The sequence below is a fragment of the Diadema antillarum genome, unplaced genomic scaffold (assembly GCF_040938485.1).
Source record: "Diadema antillarum isolate AM-2024a unplaced genomic scaffold, OU_Dant_1.0 scf00000057, whole genome shotgun sequence".
Classification (NCBI taxonomy): Eukaryota; Metazoa; Echinodermata; class Echinoidea; order Diadematoida; family Diadematidae; genus Diadema; species Diadema antillarum.
In genome coordinates this window covers 2,466,629-2,491,722 of record NW_027270946.1, presented here as the reverse complement: position 1 = coordinate 2,491,722, position 25,094 = coordinate 2,466,629, and the positions used below count along the sequence as shown (strand labels likewise).

Sequence of the window (25,094 nt, the reverse complement as noted above, 5' to 3'; positions counted from 1 at the left end):
ATGACTAAATGATGCTTAAGGTTAATGATGTTTTTTCAATCTCTTGCTGAATAGAAGTCAGTGTCAAATAATATTTCATTGTACTAGCAAACTGTTATGAATGGATGTCAATTGGGAGTTAAAGAGTTAAAAGTATGTTTCTAGTGATGTAATTATCATAAAGCTACAGTTTTCTATCAGTTTTCTTTGGTTTACTCTTAATGGTTTTCTCATCTTCCTTGCAGACAAAAAAAGAAAGATTTTTAAAAAAAATGGTGTAATCACGCCCTGCTAATCTGTATCCACACTTTAGTTTTCCATTGTTGAAGTGCTACAAAACTTTCCTTCACTAATACAACTTTTATCATTCTGGCATGCCAAAGTGATAGAAGAACTGTAGCTCAACTCCCAGAGTCTGGGATTTATAGACTCTCATCGCTAAACTGTCAACCAACCGCCCCACTTATAGATCCTATCAGTGGGGTCAAAGGTCAGATTCCGGGAGGCTCTCAAGTGAAACCCTTGTTTACTTACCAAAGACATACAATCCCTCCTCCCACCCTCCCAAGGGTGCGCTATTGAGAAGCGATCCTTGTTTATCTGTCACTTATTTTAAGTGGCATACTTCAAAGCCAGCATTAAAAAGTCTCAATCGCGTAGGAGTGCAAACAATTGCATTTACATTCAAATCTGATCTGACCGTGTAATCACGGGGGATTGCTTCTTTCACAGCCAGTGCCTCTTCAGTGTTTTCAATGGGTCCAAGGTTAAAGTATATCCAGTGAGGCCATCATTAACTCATGAAAGATGGGACATCGCACCAGAGTTTGCCCAGAAACTTTCACCTATGGCATCACATGTCATACCTCGCTGCAGACAAGATTGGACAAACATTGTTTTTGTCTTGCTTTTCTCTGCTGAAACAAGATCCACGCAGATATGCATACTGCCCCAAATTGCTTACACAAACATGTTTTAATTGCATAACGGTATCTCAACAACAACAGCAACAACTAAAAGTCAAATACTTGACATAAATGGATGGTCATATCTCAAACAAATTTGCAAATTTCTAAAATGGTGACTTCATGGGGGGATACATGTATGGATTGATAGGAATACAAGGACATATCAAATATCACATTAGTCTCCCTGATACTGATGTAAACAACTGTATCAATTTTCCAGAAAATATAAAACAATTTCAGTGTCTCATTAATCTCCCTCTCTCTCGCTTAAAAAAAAAAAAAAATCAAACAAACAAACAAACAAAAATGCCCTGGATATATGAAGAGTCCTAATTTCATGGAACAGTCTTAAAAAACTGTGGGTTGATATGGGTTCATCACAGACTGTGCCTTGGTCTACATGATGCATGCCACCACACCTCTGCTGGTGATGGTCCCGTCACATACAGAACTGGCAGTGGTCTTCAAATCATGATGGATTCAATTGAGTCAGTTTGTTCCTCCAACAAGAGCCAGAAGAATCTTCTTGTAGTCACCTGATGTATCATCCTGAGAAAAAACAAACAAACAAACAAACAAACAAAGAGGGTGACGTTGTACTACTTAGTCGGATTGGTCAAACTTTACAATGAGTCAGAACTCTGAACAAAGCATCTACCGGGTATATATTTTGCTACCTGCAAACAGAAAAGAAACAATATCTGAATTACTCAGTCAAGTGCTTTGCTTTGTTAATGTTGTCTGTGAAAAACACAACCATAAAACAAATCTTGGGCATGAGAAGACACATGCCAAGCATAATATTTTGCTTAGAAATCTATAGCATTTATGAATTTCACCAGGAATCTAAAATGGAAGCATAGTTCATAGTGCTCTTTTAAAGGGATATGTCTTAAAAGATGTTTTCATGCAAACACTGTTGCTCCTAGCATTTGTTAAATTGCCAGGAACTTTCAGGCTCTGAAAGTGATAAAGTCTTAATGTCAAGTAAAACTGTCCTGATGGAATTCCTCCAAAGGCAAATTGTACTGCTGGTTTACATGCCATAGAGAAACAAGGGTCTTACAATAAGTCCCAAACATACAGTTTTTTGTTGGGGCAGGAAAGGCACCCAAATACTCACAGCAATCATCTGGCCTAGCGGCTGAGAGTAGGCTGCCTGGAATTCTCCACCAATGTTCTGCATGTCCACTTCACAGCGGGAGATCACGATGCGTTTGAGTGTGTCGTCATCTGTTCCTGCTCCCTGGAGGGGAATAATCAGAAAAAATGGATCGCAAATCATCAATACTGCTCTTGAAGGAGAAGTTACTTTCAAGAATCAAGACATATTTGTGGCAATTTTATGGCTGATTAACTAAATGATCAAGTTCTACCACAATGGAATGACGTCACATATTTTCTTGTTTCAAAATGCATAGTTAGGGATCCTCCCCCTCCCCTGAGATGGCATGTCATTAGAGTCTTGTGCCTCATTTTGATTTGTAAACAATGCTCACAAAAGATGTGATTTTCCTGAAATGCACAAACAAAAACATGTAATTTATTACTTCATATAATTCAAGGAGAAAATGAGAAAGTAACCTTTAGTGACATTTGTGCACAAAGTAAATGGGGCATAAAACACAAGCAACAGAACAATACCATGATCATTATTGGTAGCAATTTGAACATGTCCATGGAACTCCTATTCTAACTATCCATATTCATACGGATGATTGCCTACCACTTGCAGTTCATTTTAATTGTTGCTTTCTGCCACTACTTTCATTCATAGTGTGCTACATACATAATATTCTATGCATGATATCCACTCATTCTTATTTCTCTGAACATCAGTACAGCTCTTGAAGTCAAGTCCTACATTAAAGTTTACAAGATTTGATCAACTCCACATCACAACACATACAGGTGCACATTATCTCAGAAACAATTACAGAATAAATAAGCAAACAATGTACTGATTGTTGAGAGTATGACAATCACATGAGACAAATGAATGATTTGAATGCATACCTTCATGGTCTTGTACAGCTTATCAGCAAAGTACTTGTGTTTGTTACGGACGCATCGCACTATACAGAGGAAGAAAGAGATGAAGATGTGACAAAAAGGTGGTCACCTCTCTGATAGTGGGTGCTTGAGGATAAAATGAGCAATACAGGCAACTCCTGTTAAAACAAAGTCCTCGCGATCAGCATTTTTCTTTTGTTATAAGGAAATTTCACTATAGCCGAACAAATACAGCATATAGAGATCCCTAAGTTTATAATTTTGGGACCTGACTTTTCACTTTGTTGGAGCAAAATTTTATTGTAGCATGTTTGTTATAAGGAGACTGCCCTGCACACAGGCTTTCTGCATCTCAAAATCTATGGAATGTGCCATTATTTGACAGATATTTTCAAGCAACCTCATGACAAAGGCAAGAATCATGGCATGTCTTTTCTGTCGAAGATGAAAACAACTCCTTTTAATCACAAGAATCCAGCCATTACACCAAAATGACACCCCCGCGTGCATCTTACAGTGTGAGCAGCATCCTGTGTTTATGCGAAAAATTGTGACTGGCCACAATATCTACTTGACAAAGTCACCTCACGTCACTTTGCAGACTTTGGTACTTCTCTAAACTTTGTAGGTATATGTCTTTACTGATGTACAATTTGTCAAACGTTATTTTCAGATCCTGCCATAGAAATGTGCTTTTCTTTGCCGTTATCTTTGCTCTAATGATTTTGACTTTCTCATGGTAACATGGTAAATAGTCACAAATTAGCAGACTAGTAGGTGTCTTTAAACTAAAGCATAACATTTATATAGTGATAATTTGTTTTTCTTCATCTATTCTTTCAAATAAAAAGAACTACAAGCATGCACATTTTCCAAGATGTTCCCCAACGATATCAAATGAACAAAATACAAACAAATCTACAGAGCATGAAATCCCAAGCCATTATATATGGCACTCAACAATCTGCAACTGACAACTATCATTTGATGTTTTCCAGGCTCTCGTCTCTATCTCAGAATGGTATCAAAGACATGCAGCCTGTCTGGTTTTGTCTGCTCTAACCGATTCCTTTATTTCACATTGTCTGAAAACAATAACAGACAGTCTATCTTCTTTGCACATATTTCTCAATCTTTTTTTCATCCTTCTTTCAATGTGCATGATTCAATCAGCTCCCCCCCCCCCCCCCCTTTGCCTCTATCTCCGATTTGTAATGTATTTGATTTCTTGAGTGGCACAAGTATTTACCATATGCCACTTTTGAGCTGCTTGTTTCTACGGGCTTGTATCAAAATATCAGTTTGTGAAATATGTTTTATTTTGTTTTTGTTTTTTTCCAGGAATGACTTGCTTGTCCCAGTTTACCTCACAATAATTGCATTTCCATGAGATCTGGCATGCACAAACAATGTCATAGCACACTGTTTAGGATCACTTGTATTTCTGTAGAGAAAAGCTTGTGCTCTTAGAGACTTTACATTTGAACTATATTCACAATAAATCTTTCTCACAAGATTCCTGTTGGTCTGGGTATTATCACAGAGTCTGCGTTTCTGATATAAAGAAACACATGTATTCACAGTATCCAGATCATGATTTACTAGTCTTTAAAGGTCTGTATTGCAGCACTTACCGTTATCAATCACATATGATCTGTGGTGTATTGTTGATGATTTCACAAGTTGTTCTTTCATCTGGGTTTTTCCAATTAAGAGATTTGATGCATTTACTATACTATGTGTCTGTATCCATAGACTTCATGCCTCGGCACACATACTTGTACTATATTGTTAATGATCGGTAGTTTATTATGTTCATGAGTTGTTGGCAGTGTACATCACAGGATTGACATAATATCCAAGAGATTTGGTGCATGTACAGTGGACTCCCGTTATAACGAAGTCATCGGGACCAGCAGTTATATCGAAATTTCGTTATAACCCAACAAATAAACAATAAAGATACATGAAATGGATGATGTTGAGGCCTGAATTTTTACTTCGTTGTGACTGGAATTACATTATAACCGTGTTTGTTAGAACAGGAGTACACTCTACTTCTTCCATCTGTATCCATAGATTTCATGCCTTGCGGATGTGATTGTAAACTTACCGACGGCCAGCATCGCGTCCTTAAGGTCTCCCGACATCTCCCTCTTGATGGACTGCTCGATGTCGTGCTTGCCCAGCTTCCCGTACTCCTCGAACGTGGCCCGCAGCTGGGCGTAGCTGCGCGACATCATGATCACATTGAAGCGCGACTCGTCCGTGCCCCACTTCGCCTCGCCTGCCTTGTACAGAGCCTAGAGACACAGCAACATCACAGTGAGTTTAGAGTTCAAAATTTGTTCTTACATCATTGAAGAGATGATGTCGTCGTAATTGAAGATATTAAAGGTAAAACATAGTTCTCATAGGCCTGCAGAATTGTCAAAATTTCGCTCCAAAATGTACACATATGCCTAAGAAATGTGTGGAATAATGCTGTAATAACAAGATATTCGTTGAGTAATGATGAAAATGTGAAATATTAACCAAAAAGGTTTGCCGGAGCGGCAATCTCAGAACGAGGTCAGGCTAACTCGGAATAAGGGACAAGTCGGCCTCGCTTTGATGGCAGGGCCAAGTTGTCCCTACGGATTGTACAGTGTTGTACAATGGGAGCGCTTCGCGTTCTGGCCGAGATCGGGCCCCCCATGTGGGACCCCCCAGGATGAAGAAACCTGGAAGTGAAATGAGAAAGATGGGCTGAAGACTGAAGACCTTTTTTTTTTTTTTTAGCTTGTCAGCTGAAGAAACCCAGAAGTTGCACCAGAGGGCCTCTTTTTTTTCTTTTTTTTTTTTGGGGGGGGGGGGGACTTGTTAGCTCATGAAACCCAGAAGTGCCCCATGGTTACTAGGTATTAAACAATACTTCACTTTTGCATTACACTCAAATGCAAACTACTCATCACTCTCCAACATCAGCTATCTTCCATCATATCTATGACTGTTTTCTTATTCAGTATCCTACTGCAATATCCTCCCCTTCTCATTTTTGCCCCCATCCACCACACCCTCACCTCTGCATCGGCTTTGGCCTTGTCGGGGTCCACCTCGTCTCCCTCTGGCCTGGCTCCCTGGAGAACCGATACCAGGAGCCTCTGGAAGTGGCCCGACGTGTCGTCCGCTACTGCTTCCTCCAACTCTTCGCCATAGGCTGGTGGAAATTTGGGATTGGGTAGGGATAGGAAGGTAGAGATTAAAGATTACCACACAGATAGCACTGATGAAGAGTAAATACTAAGATGGTTTACAAATGTGCCAAGTTTTTCATTTTATCAAAATGGATAGCCATCCCCAAGTGAGAAGTAAATTTCCAAATTGTCATTCCATGAATTTCAACCCCAACTTAATGACCCCCGGTTTATTTCATAAGCATACAAAATACATAGACATTATGGAAGATCACTCCACACAGTCTAAGCCTAACCTACTAAAATGCTCCTTGAAGAAGCATTGAGAAATGTTAGGATTCAACCACATAGCCTTGCAATAAGGTAGGCTTTGCCCAAAAAGTGGTTGACTTCATAAAAGCATATCCATTTTTATATTTTCTGAAAACCCTGAGAAGTTGATTGAAAAGAACTGAATTAGCATCTGGTAGGAATGCAGCAACAATGTTTACTATGATGAAGAGAAGAAAGAAATTTTTTGAACATTTGATGACAGAGAACTGTGTTGAACATCACAAAAAGCTTTGACAGTTTTTGGGGTTTTTTTTAAATTTCCGAAAGAGGATGACTGACAGACTCGCTCATAGTCTTATGATGTGACATGTAGATAATGAAAACAGTCTCTTGTATAATTTGTCAAATACAATACACAGAAAGACAAAATCTGCCTTTATTTAGGCCATAATTTGTATCTATCTTCATTCATTTCCTCCTATGTGTATCTGAATACTTTCTTTCTCTTCAAGAAAAGAAAGAAAAATAGTTCCAACATTTGACCTATTTTTAAGGGAGCCATTCTTCTTCTTGTTTTTTCCTGAAGCCAACAAGAATGAAGAATGGGGTGTATAAAACACCCTATCACTTCCCCTCCCCATTTTCCTGAACTTATCTTCATGATTATAACCCATTGAGGATGAGTCCCGCGTATACGCGGGCAAGTGTCTATGGGAAATGCTAGTTATAGCAAAATCAGTAAGTCCTCACGGGTTAATGTGAACATGTGGCACAAATCATTCAGTGTGGAGGTACCTCCATGGAGTCAGCATCTACAACCTAACCCTGTCCAGCAAACAGCCGCGACCAGCTCTACGAACCATGAACTTACCGTCTTCGTAGACTGTCTTGATCGCCTCGATGGAGCCGTTTGTGCGAGTGCACAGGATCTCAATCAGCACTTCCTCATTGGTTCCCAGACCCTGAAAAATTTAGGGCATGAAACCTAGTAAGTTGTGTGGCTTGATGGCATTCTGGATATTGTTAGAATGTGTGAAGAATCAGTTTCTGCACTATAAAACAAATGCTTCATGTTTGAAGCTATGACGTGATCTTCCATCTGCTACAAAATGCTACAAGACTGATAACACTTAAACATAATATAACAAAATAATCAAAAACTTATACTGAATTGTGAAATAATGCAAAATAAAACAAAGTAATAAAAAATTTGCACAGAATTGTGAGATAATGTAGTTTAGATTTCACTAGTCTGTTGAGATTTAAACAAAGCAATATTGTAAGACATTTAAAATCAATTATACCCCCCATATCTCCAAATCTATTAAACACAATTGAAGATACCTATCACTTAGCACCATCAAAACATCTGTCAAACCTTTCACTACTAATGAGAAAGTACTGGAGACTGGTGCAGAGCCATATTCTCTCACCTTGACGGCATTGTTGAGTTGGTATGCATCATACTGAGCTGGGGTCATCATTAATCCCTGCACCACGTCCCACAGTTTGCCGCTCAGTTCACTCTTCAGCTCCTTGATCAGGTCCTGCCAGGAAAGGGGGGAAAAAAAGAAATCACCATCAATTTATCAGTCTCAGTAATGTGTGACATACAGAGTTAAGATATTAAAAAAGAATTGTTGTATGTCGCTCAGCAGTCAGCAGATATTGCATTACTTGTCATCATCTATAAGTCTTACAGTCAAGGTCATTCAAGGTCACAGCCTGCTTCGCCCCTCTATAAAGTCACTGAATCTCTGATAGCCATGCTTAAGATTATATGAGTCGGTGTGCAATGAGTGTGTTTCCTTGGCTAGTATCAACCCTATATCGCTCTTCTCTGCATGTTTATCTCCATAATATATGATAGATTTGTTTTCAACCAAAACAAATTGTTTGAAATTTTGCATATTTCTTCAGGTTGTGGAGATTGGCATTGGAAGAAATCTCTGGGTGCTTAAAGGGGAAGGCTAGTAACTGACCAGTGGGAATCAGTGGAAATGCTGGGAGATGATTGTTCCAATCCTTATGGGATTCATTCAAGAGTTCATTGTATATCTATTGTTGTGTGAAAATGATTTGCTTCAGAACGGTCTCATATTCAAGTAATGTGCAGATTAATGCTCCGTCACTGACCAGGGACGCTAACCTGGAAGCATTAAACTGCACATTACTTGAATATGAGACCATTCTGAAGCAAATCATTTTCACACAACAATAGATATACAATGAACTCTTGAATGAATCCCATAAGGATTGGAACAATCATCTCCCAGCATTTCCACTGATTCCCACTGATCAGTTACTAGCCTTCCCCTTTAAGGATTACCAGTAGTCTCTGAAACTTCAGGTCAACAGGACACAATGATTAGGAACATCATGATATAACCTGCCACACTCCAACCCATCAACCTTACTTTGTTAATGAAAGTTTAGCTTTTCAGTTTAAAAAGAAACAAAAAAAAAAAACAACGCAAATCTGGGCGTTTTCACATTACTACAAGACTGATTCAGCATGTTTGCAGGTTTGGCGGATCATAAGTGATCATTAAAACGATTCTTTTACAATTCTCTGACAACATCTTCAATATTCTTTTTACAGGCACCAAAAGGAAATCAGTCGGCATGACAGGCACACAGCATTATACTTGAGTGATCAACAACTGGATTATTTGATGTTTCAGCATCCTGCAAGGGTGAAAGAAACACATATATTCTGACCTTGCCAAACATCTGCTTGAACTGCCTGGCAATCTTCTGTCTCTGGTCATTGGAGCGGGCCGTCAGGACATCAATGATGGCCTGTTCATCAGTACCTGTGTGCCACATAGAGAGGAAAGATGGAAGAAGTAAAAATTACCAAATAATAGCAAATATGCAAAAGTAAGCAATCAAATCAGAAGTAAATATACACTTCCTGATGGACACACATTGTTATAACAAAGTCCTCGGGACCGGCACATTTATTTCACTGTATCACAATTTTGTAATAACCGAACAAATAAACGATAAAAATCAGAGAGTGGATAATGTTGCAGCCTGAATTTTCACTTCATTGTAACTGGAATTTCATTATAATTGTGTTCATTATCACAGGAGTGCACTCTATCAGAAACGTTATCTTACACAACAAATGCTTTAATATCAGCATTGCCTTACAAATCTTAGCGAGGCTGTTCGTGTGCAGAAAGTTTTTTTTTTATGAAAAAAAAAATGAAAACAGGCTGGCTTTGTCAAGAAGAAGAGAATGGTTAGCACATCTCATCGCAGACAATGAATGAGTTAATGAACATCTTACAGCTGAGAAACAACATTCTTCTGAAATTTTTCATCTCTTCTCTCACTCCCTATCATTTTCTGTTGGCACATTATCAAGTCAGTATCTTCTAGGGGAAGTCAGAATGGTCCAATATGACAAAACCAGTAGCAAATCCCACTACATATGGGAATTCCACAAAGTACCAAGGACAAACTCACCAAGTCCCTTCATTGCCTTGCGCAACTTCTCTGCATCGGCCTGAGGATCAAACCTGGAGACTGGATTCACTGTGCCTTTATCCTGGGCAATACAAAAACAGGAAAAAATGTAAGGAGTGCAGCAAAGCAATAGTTAGTGTATGTAGGCTTTGTCTTAAAGATTTATCATACATGCAGTGTCATTTCTGTAGTTGGCCATCAATGATTTATATGTTTATTTATTTTGAAATAACTGAAAATTAATGTCGTTAAGAAAAATGTTTTTAAAAATCCACACAAATCACACAATCTGCAAAATAAGGATAGGATGCAGTATGCAGAATTAAGAGATTATTAAATCAGGAGTAAACCCTTTTTTTTCCAGCTTTGTGCAACTCACATACACTGGCCTCAATGACAATATGTAATTATTTAAACATTTGCATATTTTTCATCTGTCAGCACAACTAAAAGTTGCAAAATTCATGGATATACACTCCAAACATTAATATCAACTGTGAGATTGCCCTAATTACAGAGAGATAGAACAACAATTGCAATGTAGCAGAGAGTTTTATTAGGATCACTCTGTTTTTTGATATGTTCAAATCCTCTTGGAATTACATGCTCTTTCACATTTCTTACGAGGTTTCTTATTATCTCACACAAATATGTTAGGCCTCAACCAAAACTATACGATACCTTTAACACAAGAAGGTACAATAATAAGACTTAGAAGTGCATGAAACTATATGATTGCAAAAGAATATAGTCACCTTGGGTAGTTTCTCCCTGTACTTTTTGCTCCTCTTCTTTGGTTTCTCCTCCTCTTCAGACTCTTCACTCTCCTCACTATCCTCATCCTTCCGTCGTCCCTTCTTCCCTTTGTCCTTCTTCGACTTGGTCATCTTGTTCAGCATGTCCTGGCCCATGCTGGAGGCGAAAAGCGCCACCACCGAAGAGTAACCATTGGAGATGGCGAGGTCGTAGGGCGTGTCTCCCTTGGCGTTCTGCACCTTGGCGCTGGCCCCCGCATCCAGGAGGGCCTCGATGGCCTCCTGGCCTTCTGGTCCCAGGAGTACGGCCTCATGGAGGGCAGTGTTCCCTTTCCTGGTAAATGTGATATCGCATTTGATGAGTTGAGATTAGTCCAAAGAGATTTTGGATACTTTTTTATTCTTTCCTTCTTTGTTTACTGTCAATGGCAATGAGCTGTTCAGTTGATACATGAGGGCGACATTCCCTTTCCTGGTGAATGTGATATGGGTTCAATGGGTTGAGATTTGTCCAAAGAGGTTTTGGATTCATTTTTTTTCTATCCTTCTTTCTTTCTTTATTGTCAATGGGAATGAGCCTTTCAGTTGATAGATGAGGGTGATGTTCCCTTTGCTTTCTTGGACATGGGATATGTGTTAATTTGGTTGAGATTGGTCAAAAGAGGTTTGGGATTCATTTTTTTTTTTCCCTTTCCTTCTTTCTTCACTGTCAATGTGAATGAGCTTTTCAGCTGAGGGTGGTGTTCCTTTTTCCATGTGATATGGGTTCAATGGGTTGAGATCAGTTGACAGAGGTTTTGGATTCAATTCCTTTCTTCTGTTGTTTGTCAGTGGGAATGAGCTTTTCACTTAACAGATGCACGAAAATCTTACTTTGAATAGACAATTTTTATCTTGTGTATGCACGATACAAACTCTGTACCAACGTGTTATACAGAAATCTTGAATGATACAACCTTATATTAAAAGTTCCTCAAAATGTGTATATTGAAGTGATACTAGGTTTACGCTAGGTCTAACACGATTTTATCAAATTGTATTTTCTCTCTTTCCACTTGTGCAATGCCCAGTTTCCTGGTCTAACTCAGGTACTAATGTGATTAATGCCAACATAAAGCATCAAAATTTATCTGGATCACTATCCTATCTAAACTACTTATTCATTCTATCAGTGACATCAATCGAATGGCTTCAGCAAAAGGAAGATCTCAGAATGTATAATGGGCTACAGCATAATACACTGCAATCAATGTGAGCATAACTTTCCCATATAATGTCCCTGAATAAAGACAGGAAATGGTAATGACGGAAAATAATTTGGTTAGGCTTGAGGGTTTTTTTTGAAAGCCAGCAACATGGCTGATGAATTAATGATCTAGTGCAGCAAAGCCATAAGTCATTGTCTTTCTATATCAATTCTCTTTGTCCGTAGGCCTGCTATCAAATTATAGACACAGAGCAGAAATGCCATTTTATTGTGAGAGGCCACTGAGCAGACAAGTTTCATTTTCTTCTGGTTCAAGGGAGATGATGCACGTGCGGATCCAGGAATTCCGTGAAGAGGGGCACCTTTACAAAATTAAAGGGGGGCGCACGCACCCCTCCACCAATTTTGTTTTTGTTTTTGTTTTGTTTTTGTTTTGTTTTGTTTTGTTTGTTTCAACAAAAATAAAGGGGGGCGCGTGCCCAGTGCGCTCCTTGCTGGATCCACCACTGTGATGTACTAAATCCCATTTGCAAGCTAGTAAACGTACAAGCAAAACCCCAAGAGAAGTGTTCACAGCCAGGGAACTCCGACCCTTGACCTCTTACATACCTTGATGGAGTCTTCCTGTTGACCTCTGCCCCTGCATCCGCCAACACTGGAATGCAGTCCACCTGGTTGTTCATTGCAGCATAGACAATGGCTGGAATGCCATCTTTGTTCTCACAGTTAGGATCTGCTCCCTGTAAAGAAAGGAGAAACATAGTGCTAGAATTTTGTGCACATCTTAGGGATTATCAAATGAATTGTCTTTCCTGTATACAATCATATGAATGATGAAGACTGTTTGATTTGAGAATTGTTTACACAAAAACCATGTAAAATGAATTTTGATAGACAGAATATTTGATATTGCCAAACTTCTTTCGATGAAGAATAGAACCCAGTCTGTTCAAGTATGCAAGCTGAAAGCACCACTCAGAAGCAATAGGGTATTATTCCCATACACTTTGTACAGTTTGAGAATTGTTTACACAAAAACCATGTAAAATGAATTTTGATAGACAGAATATTTGATATTGCCAAACTTCTTTCGATGAAGAATAGAACCCAGTCTGTTCAAGTATGCAAGCTGAAAGCACCACTCAGAAGCAATAGGGTATTATTCCCATACACTTTGTACAGTGCCACTAACTTTGTGGTGTTCTCATGTGATAACATCAACCCATTTTTATAGTGTATATTCATGTCGAGTGCATGCAAAATAATTATAATGCCATGTGATCACCAGGGGGCACCAAAGTGAGTCACAGGAGTGATCGCAGAGATGTATCGTTGGAAACCCGTTGAGGACGGGCAGATTTTGCTACAACACGCATTTCCCATAGACACTTGCCCAAGTATACATGGGACTCATCCTCATAAACGGGTTAAGTTGGAACTTGTTGGTGGGTATGACGTGGCTGGTGTATAGAGTATCTCAACACAAGTGGATTTATTTTTCAATCCACAGAGCGACCATCCCTTCCAAACCCACTATTACCTGCCTCAGTTTCATATCAAAATGAATAAAGATTACCAGCATTATTGCATTACAGTGATTCCTGGAAGAGTAATCATTGTACGTGTAATCACTTTCAACTGCAAAGAGTCTCTAACACATTACATATTACTGGTATCTCACATGCCTTTACAAGCTGTCTAGAATGAATAGCAGAAGCTTTTCTTGCATCACCATAATACACCATAGTTCAACCTTTACAACAAACAATACACAGTACCATTCACCATGTCAATCCGAAGCTCTCTGTCTCCATCAACCCTGTGTGCTTTGAGTGTTGATTGGCACAGAGAATGCAATAGGATTGTACACACTGTCCCAGGTCCCTGGCGCAGAAGGGAATAATGATTATCCCAGACACATGGCACATGTCCCTCCCATAATATTACCACCTACCTCATCAAGCATGTCTTGCACAACGTCCACATTTCCCTCACCCCGTGGTCCAACCTCTCTGATCAGTTTCTTTTCCTCGGGCTGGGGAAGAAAAATATGAAGAAACAGTCTCAGCACACCATATGAGGTAGATTGACGGAAAAGCTACCAACAGATCACAATTCATGTTTGCTTTTTTTTTTGACTACTAGATAGTCCGCACCACTGATTAAAACAATTAATACCATATGAGGAAGATTGAAAGAAAATCTCCCAATGGATCACAACTCAATTTCAGATTTTTGACTGCTAGACAGTCTGCACCACTCATCGAAACAACACCATATTAATCATGAGGTAGATTGAAAGAAAAGCTACCAATGGATCACAGCCTAATTTTTGTTTTTTGACTGCTAAAATCTAGATAGTCTGTATCACTGATTAAAACTGCAGCACTGATCAAGTGAATGTGAATATGAGCATAAGTGTTAGAGCATAGTAAATAGCTACATTATGGCAAGTTCCAAGTGTCAATAGATACTCAAAACACTCAAAATTAGTACTGTTATTTCATGCAAGTAATAACTGGAACCCTTCACTTCTGCTTAGTGCAAGTTTGTTTCTAGTCCTATTGATTCTCATGTCCAGAGTAATGCATTTCGTCCTTGTTCTATAGTTGCCTTCATTTATCACAATTGTAAGAAAATGCACCACTTACAGGTACTACCTGGTATCACTGCCCCAAACAATTCTATTTATGCATTCTTCCACAACAAACTAATATATCATCCATAAGATTATCACTGAGCAAGCGAAGACTTTTTTTATCACTACTATTTTTTAATATAAGAGCAGCACATCAGCAAAAATACAATGCGTATGTCTCCCTGGGATATCTCAAGGCAAGGCAGTTTGAAGAAATGAATATCATCAATTTTTCAACATCTGGGGAGAGTTCCTGTCAGTGGGTTTCACATCGATATCTGTGGTTAATCATTTCAGTAGGGCCTCAAAACTAAAAACTGACTTACTGTAAGCCTCTCCTCCTCAGCTTTCTTCTTTGCGGCCAGCTTCTTGGTGAGCGGTCTCTTCTTCTTCGTGGCTCCGTACAGCTCCTCTGTTGGGGGGACGACAAGAACTTTTATCAGCACGACTCACGCATCTTGAAAAGCATTAATGAACAACTGTACAATGTTTTTCTTATGAATTATTTCTGTGAATCTTCATTGACTTGGATCCTTTATTTGTCTCATTTGAATAAAGACTAACTCTTCCATATATGGCAGAAATTAAGGAAGGGTGCAGTGTTATGCATTTAGTACAAGCAGTGTTGGAGAACTTCAGGTAGGAGCACAAAGAATTGATTGAACCCAATGCACATATTAAACTTCTACTAGCATATCTGTACAAACTGCTAAAACTTGCACAACAAGTTTCATCCACTATTTTGGGGGTAAATCCTTTTTGTTGCATTAATGGCACTTGGAAAAATATCGTTTACACAATTGTGCCAGATTTCTACAGTCCAGATTACTTCACATAACATTGATGCCAAATGTGAGGAAAAAAATAGCAGAAGTGCTGTTTCAAATTACATGCACGTAGATGCTTTTTTACGAGTGAACTAAAAAAATCCTCAGTTAATTGCAGACCAGAACGAAAACAATAACAAAATCATAAAATATAAGCAACATTGATATGAACTTACCTGCATCACTTGTTTTATTCTTTGCCAAAATAGCTTCTGCAAAATGAGATAGGAATAAAACAGAATTTGCTTTACTTGCCATGAATGATAGTTGCCACAAGTTACAGGGCCACATTTCGACAGTCACCTGGCCAGGAAATTTTAGTTCCACTGTTTGAAGCACCATAATTAACTCAAATCTGTTGTTTTCATCGTTTTTCTAAACATTTGTTCTGGGGCTCATTGTATTCAGATGTTTAAAATTAAAGCAAGATGAAGTTGCATTCTTTTCCATTGCAACAACTGAAATAACTTGCATGTGATTGGTTGTTACCGAACTGTTCCTCTGAAATTGTGATTAATGCACACTTTAATTATTGCAAGATAGTTTATGAAATGGAACTCTAGTTTCCACGTGTACACAGATATGTAATTACTTTCTTTTGGTGACCCATTTGATGAGGTACATTAATGACAGCACTGACATCTGATTTGCAAAATTACCAGATACCTCCTGAACATATTAAAAGAATATCTTTACACAATATGTTTAATTTAGATAACACAGTAGTTTGCTTTCCATGGTTAAAATGGGAGGAAGACGTGAAAGCCAGTGGATCACAGTCGAGATAATTGCTACAAAATTACAGATTTCGTGTTCCTACATGTTTCATTGACACCAAATGTACATTGTAAGAGGACAGATTGATGCGACCTTTGACCTACCTTGACGAGCCACTTGAGCTCTGTTGCCCCTGACTGGAGGATTTGAACCACGCGACTCGAGGCTAATGGTCAGTGTCACATCCACACCATCATCTTCCACATTAGCATAGGTGATCTGTAATGAGGCAAACATACACATTGTAGAATGTAGCCCGTCTATGTAGCATTTTCTTTAACAATTGGTTTGATATGGCTTGGTTGGTTGTTATGAGTTTTATTGGAGTCCTATGCTGAGTAATTTGCACAAAATATATATTATCATAATCATGAAGGTGGATGACTATGTTTGATGAAATGAAAGATGTGGTGATATGATTAGTCTAGAGGTAAATCATACTTGTATTCTCCATTCCCAATCTTAGGTATCTTCAGGGATTTGTGTAAGGTTCAGTGAGTAAAACACCTGTGTAGTAAGATGCCAATCAAATGGTAAGTGTGATATAGAAATCCTCTGCTAAAAGCAATCAAGTAGTCATCTATGTACTTGTTTAAATCATAAAAACTGGTATACCAGTACTTGAAAATGTGTGTTTAACATAGAATTTAATTAGCACAATACTCTCAAGGACTTTCATCTTCATCGAAATAGGGTTATCACAAAACAGTTCAAGCATTTCAAATCTGTTTGGTATGATCAATGCCAGTGCAATGAAGGAGGAAAACATTTTGTGACTTTCTGCTTCTCACCTTCCCCATCTTGGGTTTGCCGACGAGGGCGCGGAACTCCGCATCCCGCTGGGAGAAGGCCTCCAGGTGGGCCGCGATGTGGGCGAGCTGGCGCTTCCAGTACCCCTTGCCAGGACTGATGTCGGTTAGCTTGGGGCGCTCCTGGGGCGCAGGGGCGGAGGCCATGGTGGTAGCCTGCTCCCTCACCGCCCGCACTTGCTCGACATCCTGTGGGGAGCGCGTCAGCTGCTCGTGGGTGGGGTAAAAGAGACCCACGGTCTGTGTGCCAATGGATTGGTTCAGCACGGCAGGGAGGGGTACACTGAGGGGGCGCCACGCCTCCTGGTTATTGTAACCTGTCATTGCCTAAAAAATTAAAGAAGCAAAAAATTGAGCTTGTAGCAGCATTGTTAAAGCCTCCATTATACATAAAGACACTGAACTTGTAAGTTTTTAGTTTCATTTTGCATATGTCTATACTACCCATAATACTGGCGTAAAAGGAGTTTTGATGCAAATTCACTTTGATCATCACAGATAAATAAGCAATATCAAGATTACAGATTTTACAGTACATGCTTTGCTCATTCAACTATATAAAAATGGCATATACCAACAAAAAAAATTGCAATATATTCTGTAAGTGTTGAAGGATAAAAGGTTGCATATGATGCTGTTTAGAGCAAATGAATGTTGGCATTACCATTGTCACAGGTACATCCTATGTATCCTCATAATCATCATCATTCCCATTATCAACAATACTGATATGACATACAGCAGCATCATTATCACCCCTACCACCAACACTATCTTTAACATCTTCATCTTTGTCATCATCATTCTCTTTATTATTCTGTATGCACCAAATGACAGAATGATCTGCTCCTTACATCAATAATAACCGGTGGTTGAACCATCGCAGACCCCTGGCCAATAGACTGTCTCACTTGGGGCTGATTCTGACGTGGGCTGGTCTGATGCATGTGGTAACTATTATAAGGAAATAGAAACCAAAGAAAAAAGGAAATAAAAGAAAAAAGTACTGCATTCTCAGTACATGTGCACATTTTTGCAATAATGCTGCAAATATCAATAGTCCATACATATTTAGCTAATGTACATCTGAAGAAGAGTTTCCTATACATCTGAGAATTCCGTGTAAAGCGTACCATCACATATATCACAAACTCTTTTATTATTCTTGGGCATTGACGGCAGCCATTAGGAGTCCAAAAAAAAAGTATTGGATCTCTTTCTTCTGATATGGACTATCCTTTCAAATCATTCCAGAGATTCAAGTCAAGGATAGTCCCCTGTAAATGGTCGCAATATTTAAGTCCGAATGAAAAAAAAAAATGAAATGTGATTTGGACTCTTAATGGGCGTACGTTATCAGTTACTCTTGCAGACAGCAATGTGGAGTACACTTACTGGAAAAAGTAATCCGGGTTTTTGTTGAGTGTCGTCATCGGTTGAGGCTGTGGGGATGTGGCACCCCAGGCGTTGTAGGGGACCGGTCCAGATGCCATTCCATGCATTGGCTATAATGATGAGAAAATTATTTTCATTAAAAAAAAATTAAAAAATTAAAAAATTAAACAAAAATATGTTGGTTATTTTGGTCATATTTTCATGAAATGCATTTATCTCAGAAAGAATATAGGGCAGCTGTAGCACACAGATATGACAGATAATGTTTTTAACTTTGAATATATAGTTACAGGCATGTGCAGACAAACAGTTATGCAATTTTGGACTGTGAGGAGTACTGTTCCATAGCAATTTCATATCATGTTATGCCTTTACCGACCTGGTACAAGGTGCTTCCTTGAAGATATTGCCAATAGAAAGAGGTTCACTCATTTTAAAATGGTCGCCATGAGTAAACATGAGCTTCAAGATTTCATGACATCTGAGAAGGATTTTGCTTGAAGTTTTACAGGTTAGGGAATGCCATTTCAATGAACTTTGCTTTCTCTTGAGAACGACTATTGAATGCTCAAACAGCTGCATCTACACATATGGTTCTTGCACAGTAATGGTCTTTTCATGCATGGTCTCAACAAGAGAGGCCTCTTCAAAGTTCTAGTACAGAAAAAAAAAAATGTGGTTTACATGCAAGAACATTTCATATATTGTCAATTTGTGACACATGCCAGGTACAACAGACACTTGATCACATCACTTGGCATTGGTAAAACTGTTTATAAAATATAAGATATCACAACTTCATTTGAAAGTTGAAGTGTATTGTCATTGTACAACATACCACCTTCAGTGAAACTTTGAAAGAAACTGGAGAGGGTTGCAAAAGTGAAATGCTACTCTAGAGAGACTTCTACTAACCATAGAAGATCTGGCCAGGGTCACTGCACCATTGGTGTGTATCGTCTCCAAGGGACCACTGCTATTGAAAGAACTCTGTTAATGAAAACAAAACACAGGTACAACATCACCGACTAACTTTGCAAAAATACACAGCAACTTTAACCACACACGGATGAGGTGGTTTCAAATGGCAAAGACCAAAATTTCTCCTGCATTGATTACATGCATCATTTGGCACCTTGATCAGAGAAAAGCTGTAATTTCCTTAGTCTTAAACTATTACCACAAAGGGAAATTGCATTTTGTATTCCACTGAGCATACAATTATTTGGTTTTTGAAAGAGAACACTTCAAGTGTATTGATTTCAGTTTGTCACACATTTACAAAGTAATATTTACTAGGTTGGTAATGTATAACTCAGAGGTTATTACATAGTATACTATTAAATTCCAAACACACTTTATGCCCCACAAAGTCGATCTATAATTTCTGGTGACTTGAAACTGTGACTTAAAGCTGTGTGCCTTCTGATAATCTTACTCTCAATGATGGATGGAGTAAAAACACAAATGATCTCCAGATACATACCCACCCCCTTACCCTTGAATATCAGGGGTTTGATATTGAGCTTGCACCCTAAAACCACTACAGTGTCAAAGACATCAAATCTCAAGAAGAAGCATAAATAACCAACTTGTCGAGTTGTTCTCTGAACAACATGTACTCATGTTATTCTCCCTCTTTGTGACAGGGTGCCTATTTGTAGCAGGGGCCATGTCATTCATTGATGAAAGGGCCCAGTCATGTGCAAGAGTACTCTCACTTCCCACTTACGAGAAACTCCCGCTTTTGTTCTAAAGTGGGGCTAAATACACTTGATGCTCTTTATCCAGGGCTGCACGCTAACCCATATTCTCTATTGGTCTGACCTGCCCCTAACGGACCAGTAGATAGCCAGTTTTTCATTTTTTTACTGGTCTGAACCTAAAATTTATTGGTCCCTTTTTTTTTTTACTTCGACTGGCCCTGACAATGCTATTTTTTCCCCTTTTTTTCTTTTTACCGGTCATGTTGGACTTGTAAATTTGGTAATTCCTAGAAAGTTACTAGCCCAACATTGATTTTTACTGGTCTAGGACCGTCAGACTGGTGCCAGTGTTAAGCGTTACTTTAGCTGTTTTATCAATGCTGAACTGCCCCTGCCACAAATAAGCACCCTGTACCGTTGCAAACAGGGATAATTACTCTAGAGGACGTACATGTATTTTTCCCTGCTTCTATTACAATCTACTCACATGGAGAGACCTCTGTGTTCGCCTGGAGTCCATGATGAAACTCTGGTCGTCATCCTCATTGTTGTCCTCTGGTTCAGGCGGGACCCAATCGACGATGAAAGTCTTACTGTTCACATGACTCTCTCGACTGCCATCACTGCCAATAAGAGTTAATAATAATTAACTATGATTAACAGTCCTATTATAACGCATAACACATAGTGCATATGTCCGTATGTACTCAAAAAAAGAGAAAGATTATACAAAGACATGTGATTCCAATTACAATGAGTTACTTGTTTAACTTTTGGTCACCACACTTCTTACCAGTTGATTAATGATTTGACCTTAGTTTTGAATATGTGCACTGCTCTAACCATATCACAAGACTTTCTAATTGTTAATGAACATTTTAACATCATGCCTATCTGCTCCTTTCATACTTAACCATACAAGCATGTGATGCAAGAAAACCCCTATGATCAGTGCAGCTGGGTCTGCATTATACTTCACTAATATCAGGAAGGAACTTTTTCTCAAGAAAGAATCAAATACTGGATGAGAAGGGGACATCACATGCCATGCTTACTCTTCTCTTCATTCTGTGCATCATTCAGTAATTCTTCATCATATTTCACTTAAATAGTATTGAGGCTGGGATTGAGATACAAAGAGATAATACTTGTTTCAAAGAGGTCCGCTGAAGACAACTGTGAACAAGTACCATGCATCAGCAGATATTTTGTATTCCACACAAGAAAGAAGTACATGTACGCAACACTGTGGTGGAAAGACCTTGATTTATGTGTTATGATGTGTGAACTAATTCAATTACAGTCACTTCTCTGCTTGTAGCAAATTTTGTGTCCCAACTGACAGTCTTACAGTACCTGGACACAGCAATAGCCTTGATGGTCCGTTTTCCAGGATTTAGGAGAAATGGTCCTTTGTAGCGGATGGTGTTCTTGTCCTTCCTAGCAAATGGGTCAGGTTTGCTTCCATTTGTGCTGAAGTAGATGGCTGCTCTATGAGTAGCTGCAAAAATACAAGAACATACCCATTTTGAAATTTAAAAGTAAAGAAATTTACACTATATGGATAATACTGCAAGAAAGGAAAAAAAAGAATAAACATACATAATGTACAATGACTGATGATAACATAAACAAGCTGAGGTTAGTTTGTAATTATCATGTACACCAATAGTAATCATGTAATGGACAGACATATGTTTGAATAACTTATAAATTGTTTATTTTCTATAACTCAACTTAATAAAAAATGTATACATGTAGGTTGGCAATATTTCCATCATCTAATTGATACAACCACAAGCTCTTGATAATATGTTGTTAATAAACCTACCAGTCGTAAATGGGATCTTGCACCACACTGGAATACATACTACAGAAATGTGCTAATAAAATAAGTTTCTTTACCAGACTTGATTTCAACGAGTGTGTTGGTGTCAATCTGATTGCTGGACTGGCCAGACAAAGGCAGCCTCAGAGGGGTAATGGTTGGCACACATACAGCTCCAGCCGACGGCATCTTGGAACCAAGGCAATGAAGTTAGTCCTGCATAGGTGACATTGAGAGATTGTGCTCTGAAACACATGCACAACATATGAATGACATAACTTGCACCATACACTGCATACATGTAACTGCCCGAGATGCTGTATTTTTGAAAATATTTTAGCGAGTGTTAAATCTCTTACTGAATAAGCAAAAATAAATTTGTAAATTTACATACATTGATGTAACAACAAAAACATGCCAGTATTAGAGATTATAGAGAGATTATTGTATTTACCAAGTAGCTTGACGGCCAGTAGACCAAGTGCATTACATATGGCCAAATTATTCAATTCAACTAATGCTTGCCATTTGAAAAAAAATAGCCAAATTTGTCAGAATTATTATGTTTCAGTTCTCTTCAATACCAAAGAAGAAAGACAGTATTTTTGTAGAAAGTATAGTAGATGCGAATGTTTGTACACGTAGTGGTAGAGTAGTTAAACGTCCTTTACGCCTTGTTTTGTAAACATATTTATTCATATCTGTTATTTTCACATGTACATGTACATTATCACTTATATTTTTGTATTCATATATTGTAAATATGTTTGTACTCTCATACCCCGAGAGGGGGTCGAAAGAGTCAATAAAATCTTACAAAATCTTACAAAATTACATAGTTGATGCTGTAAATGTAGCAGAAGCGTTCATCATTTGTTTCCTTGTCATTTCACATGATTACTAGTCAACTTGTAAACTCTAAATTTATGTAAGAATATTTATGTGTTTACTGATGTAAATAGGCTACATAGCCTTCAATTAAAAGTATCAGTGTACCTACCACATTTACACAAACTGTATGGTATTCAACTAGTCTACTAGACCCTGAAGGAAATGCAGTGAAAGTAATTATATGTTCATTATCATAAAAACATAGACTAGGGTCTAGTCTAGATATATTGTTAGAGATGTAGAATCTACATAACACTTCAAACAGTCTGACTGATCGTAAAATGTTGATGTATTAATCATTAACACAGTGTCTCAAGTTGATCAAGGCTAGACTATCCTAGAATTCTTTTGAGTTTTGTAATACTTAGATAATCTACTCTAATTTCTCCTTTACTACACCTAGCTTATACTTGGTCCTCAATCCTCCCATAATGGCCAGGTATTTTAAAACCCGCAACATGAAGTCATGCAAGTGCAACATTTTTGCACAGTCAAGTGACGTTTCGTAATTATCATTATTATTATTTGTGTGTGTGTGTGTGTGAAAATAGACTCCAGGATGATTTAGCTAGACCCTAATTGCGACCAGCAGCCCCATACGCATAGTACGCGTATACTATGGGGCTGGTCGCAGTAAGCTAGACCCCTACAATTACAACTACGGAGAACTAGATCTTGGTTTAAGTCTAGTCTAGCTAGTCTAGTTTACAACTTCCAGTGTTTAGACTAGACTGGGTCCACATGTACGTCACTGTGTATGCTACCTACAATAGAAAGGCTGTACATGTGTGTCTAGCAGTTAGAACTTAGAAGTCTAGATAGTGTATCGACTATTGGTCCCTCTCAGTCATATAGACAACTGATGTGAACGCCATCCCGATTCTCACCAACAATTCATGCATGATCTGCTTTCTAAAGTCAAAAAGAAAGTGGAAGGGAATTGAGCGCAGTCATTTTAGTATCTCATAACTTTATAACGTTCCTTCATCCACATGACTGAAAACCAAGATAGCAGTAAATAAGAGGAGAGAGAGGGGGAGTGAAAATAGGAATTCATCTTCATTTCGAAACAATAAGCCTAACGTTACTGTATTTGCAGCTTGTTCTTGAGTTGTTGTACTTCTCACGAGTAAATGTCTACCAACAAAATAAGCAGTTGATGGGACTACGCACCATGAAACATTCGGGCTGACAATGAAAAAGAAAAAAGATGTATCCTATATTATATTGGATTAATATGCATTTTTGATTATATGAGTTTGTAAAGTTATTATATAAGATTACAAACCTCGCTTATGGTCACCATTAGTTCCTTCGAGAGGTGAAAAATTGGTATACACTCTGCTCTTTCACGTGCGAATTCCCGTAAAAGCAGACCGATTAGTTTGGCATTTGTGACCTCGGGGGTCAATCCTGGCTCGTTCCTTTTCATTCACATCTGCATGCGCGTAAAAGCCTATTGTTGCGATTAAATTGAACAAAAACTGTGAACGAGGTTACACCCAGGGAAACAAACACCAACGTATCCTAGCAACACCTGTAGCCCGCACTGTTCTGTGGTAGCCCGTGGACGTGGGAGTTGCCATGTGCTACGGCAGGTGTCACGACAAATGTAGACAATTTGCTCTTGAATCAAATGAGTTAACTGGGTTGATGATTTTTCTATATCGTTAAGAGGGGATAAAGTTAGGGACGTGTCGATGATAAAGAATAGATTTAAATGCATATTAGTGTCTATTTTCAGGCAAAGTTATGGAAAATATTAGTTTATTTATATTAGTATTGCCTATAATATCATCATTAAAAGGCTGTTGAACTCGTCAAACATCTACTAATGATAATGATATGGTCTCCTGCATTTTCATTATCCTTAGATTGGATTAATTGTCTCTTGAATAGCAGGTACGCAAACTCTTGTTTGTTCGGGGTTTTTTTAGTATTGTTTTGTTTTCTCAATTAGTAAATGGCACGAGCTCGTATTCATTAATTTTGTGTAATTCAGAAAACAGTATAATTTAAGTCAATCATTCACCTGTTTCCATCTATCTTCACTGTTCAAATACATGTATTACTGAATAATTTTGTTCAATTGGTTTTTTTTTTACATTTTTGTATGAAAAAGAAATGCAGAAATGAAATGAAATAGAATCAAAAGACTCGAGATGAACATCGCTCTAAAAAGAGCTTAAAAATAGAATCACAATATTAGAGGCTTACATACAAAAGACACAAAAAAATATTTGATAATCGTTTATACTAGCTGTCTTAATATAAACTCAAAGATTTGACTTACCTACTTGCTTTGCCTCATTTGGCCGTTGTCAAAATCTCATGTCATTTCTCCATTTTCAATAATTGCTAAGCCCCTAATTTCA

At 38.3% G+C, this 25,094-nt stretch overlaps 1 protein-coding gene across 1 annotated transcript; it reads right to left on the bottom strand.

Moving 5' to 3' along the window:
- Window positions 1-1,409: 1,409 nt before the first annotated feature.
- On the bottom strand, window positions 1,410-24,109 carry LOC139715861 (uncharacterized). Its single transcript, XM_071627395.1, has 23 exons — window positions 24,008-24,109; window positions 21,906-22,044; window positions 21,357-21,501; window positions 20,488-20,623; window positions 19,210-19,284; window positions 18,295-18,404; window positions 17,754-17,853; window positions 16,882-17,226; window positions 16,195-16,309; window positions 15,490-15,525; window positions 14,813-14,898; window positions 13,803-13,883; window positions 12,458-12,588; window positions 10,642-10,975; window positions 9,887-9,968; window positions 9,131-9,225; window positions 7,843-7,956; window positions 7,281-7,371; window positions 6,023-6,159; window positions 5,074-5,263; window positions 2,964-3,022; window positions 2,071-2,193; window positions 1,410-1,496 (listed from the first exon to the last, which is right to left on the bottom strand). The coding sequence occupies exons 2-23, from the start codon at window positions 22,015-22,017 to the stop codon at window positions 1,437-1,439; spliced, it is 2,757 nt and encodes a 918-aa protein (XP_071483496.1). The 5' UTR covers window positions 22,018-22,044; window positions 24,008-24,109; the 3' UTR covers window positions 1,410-1,436.
- Window positions 24,110-25,094: the final 985 nt, after the last annotated feature.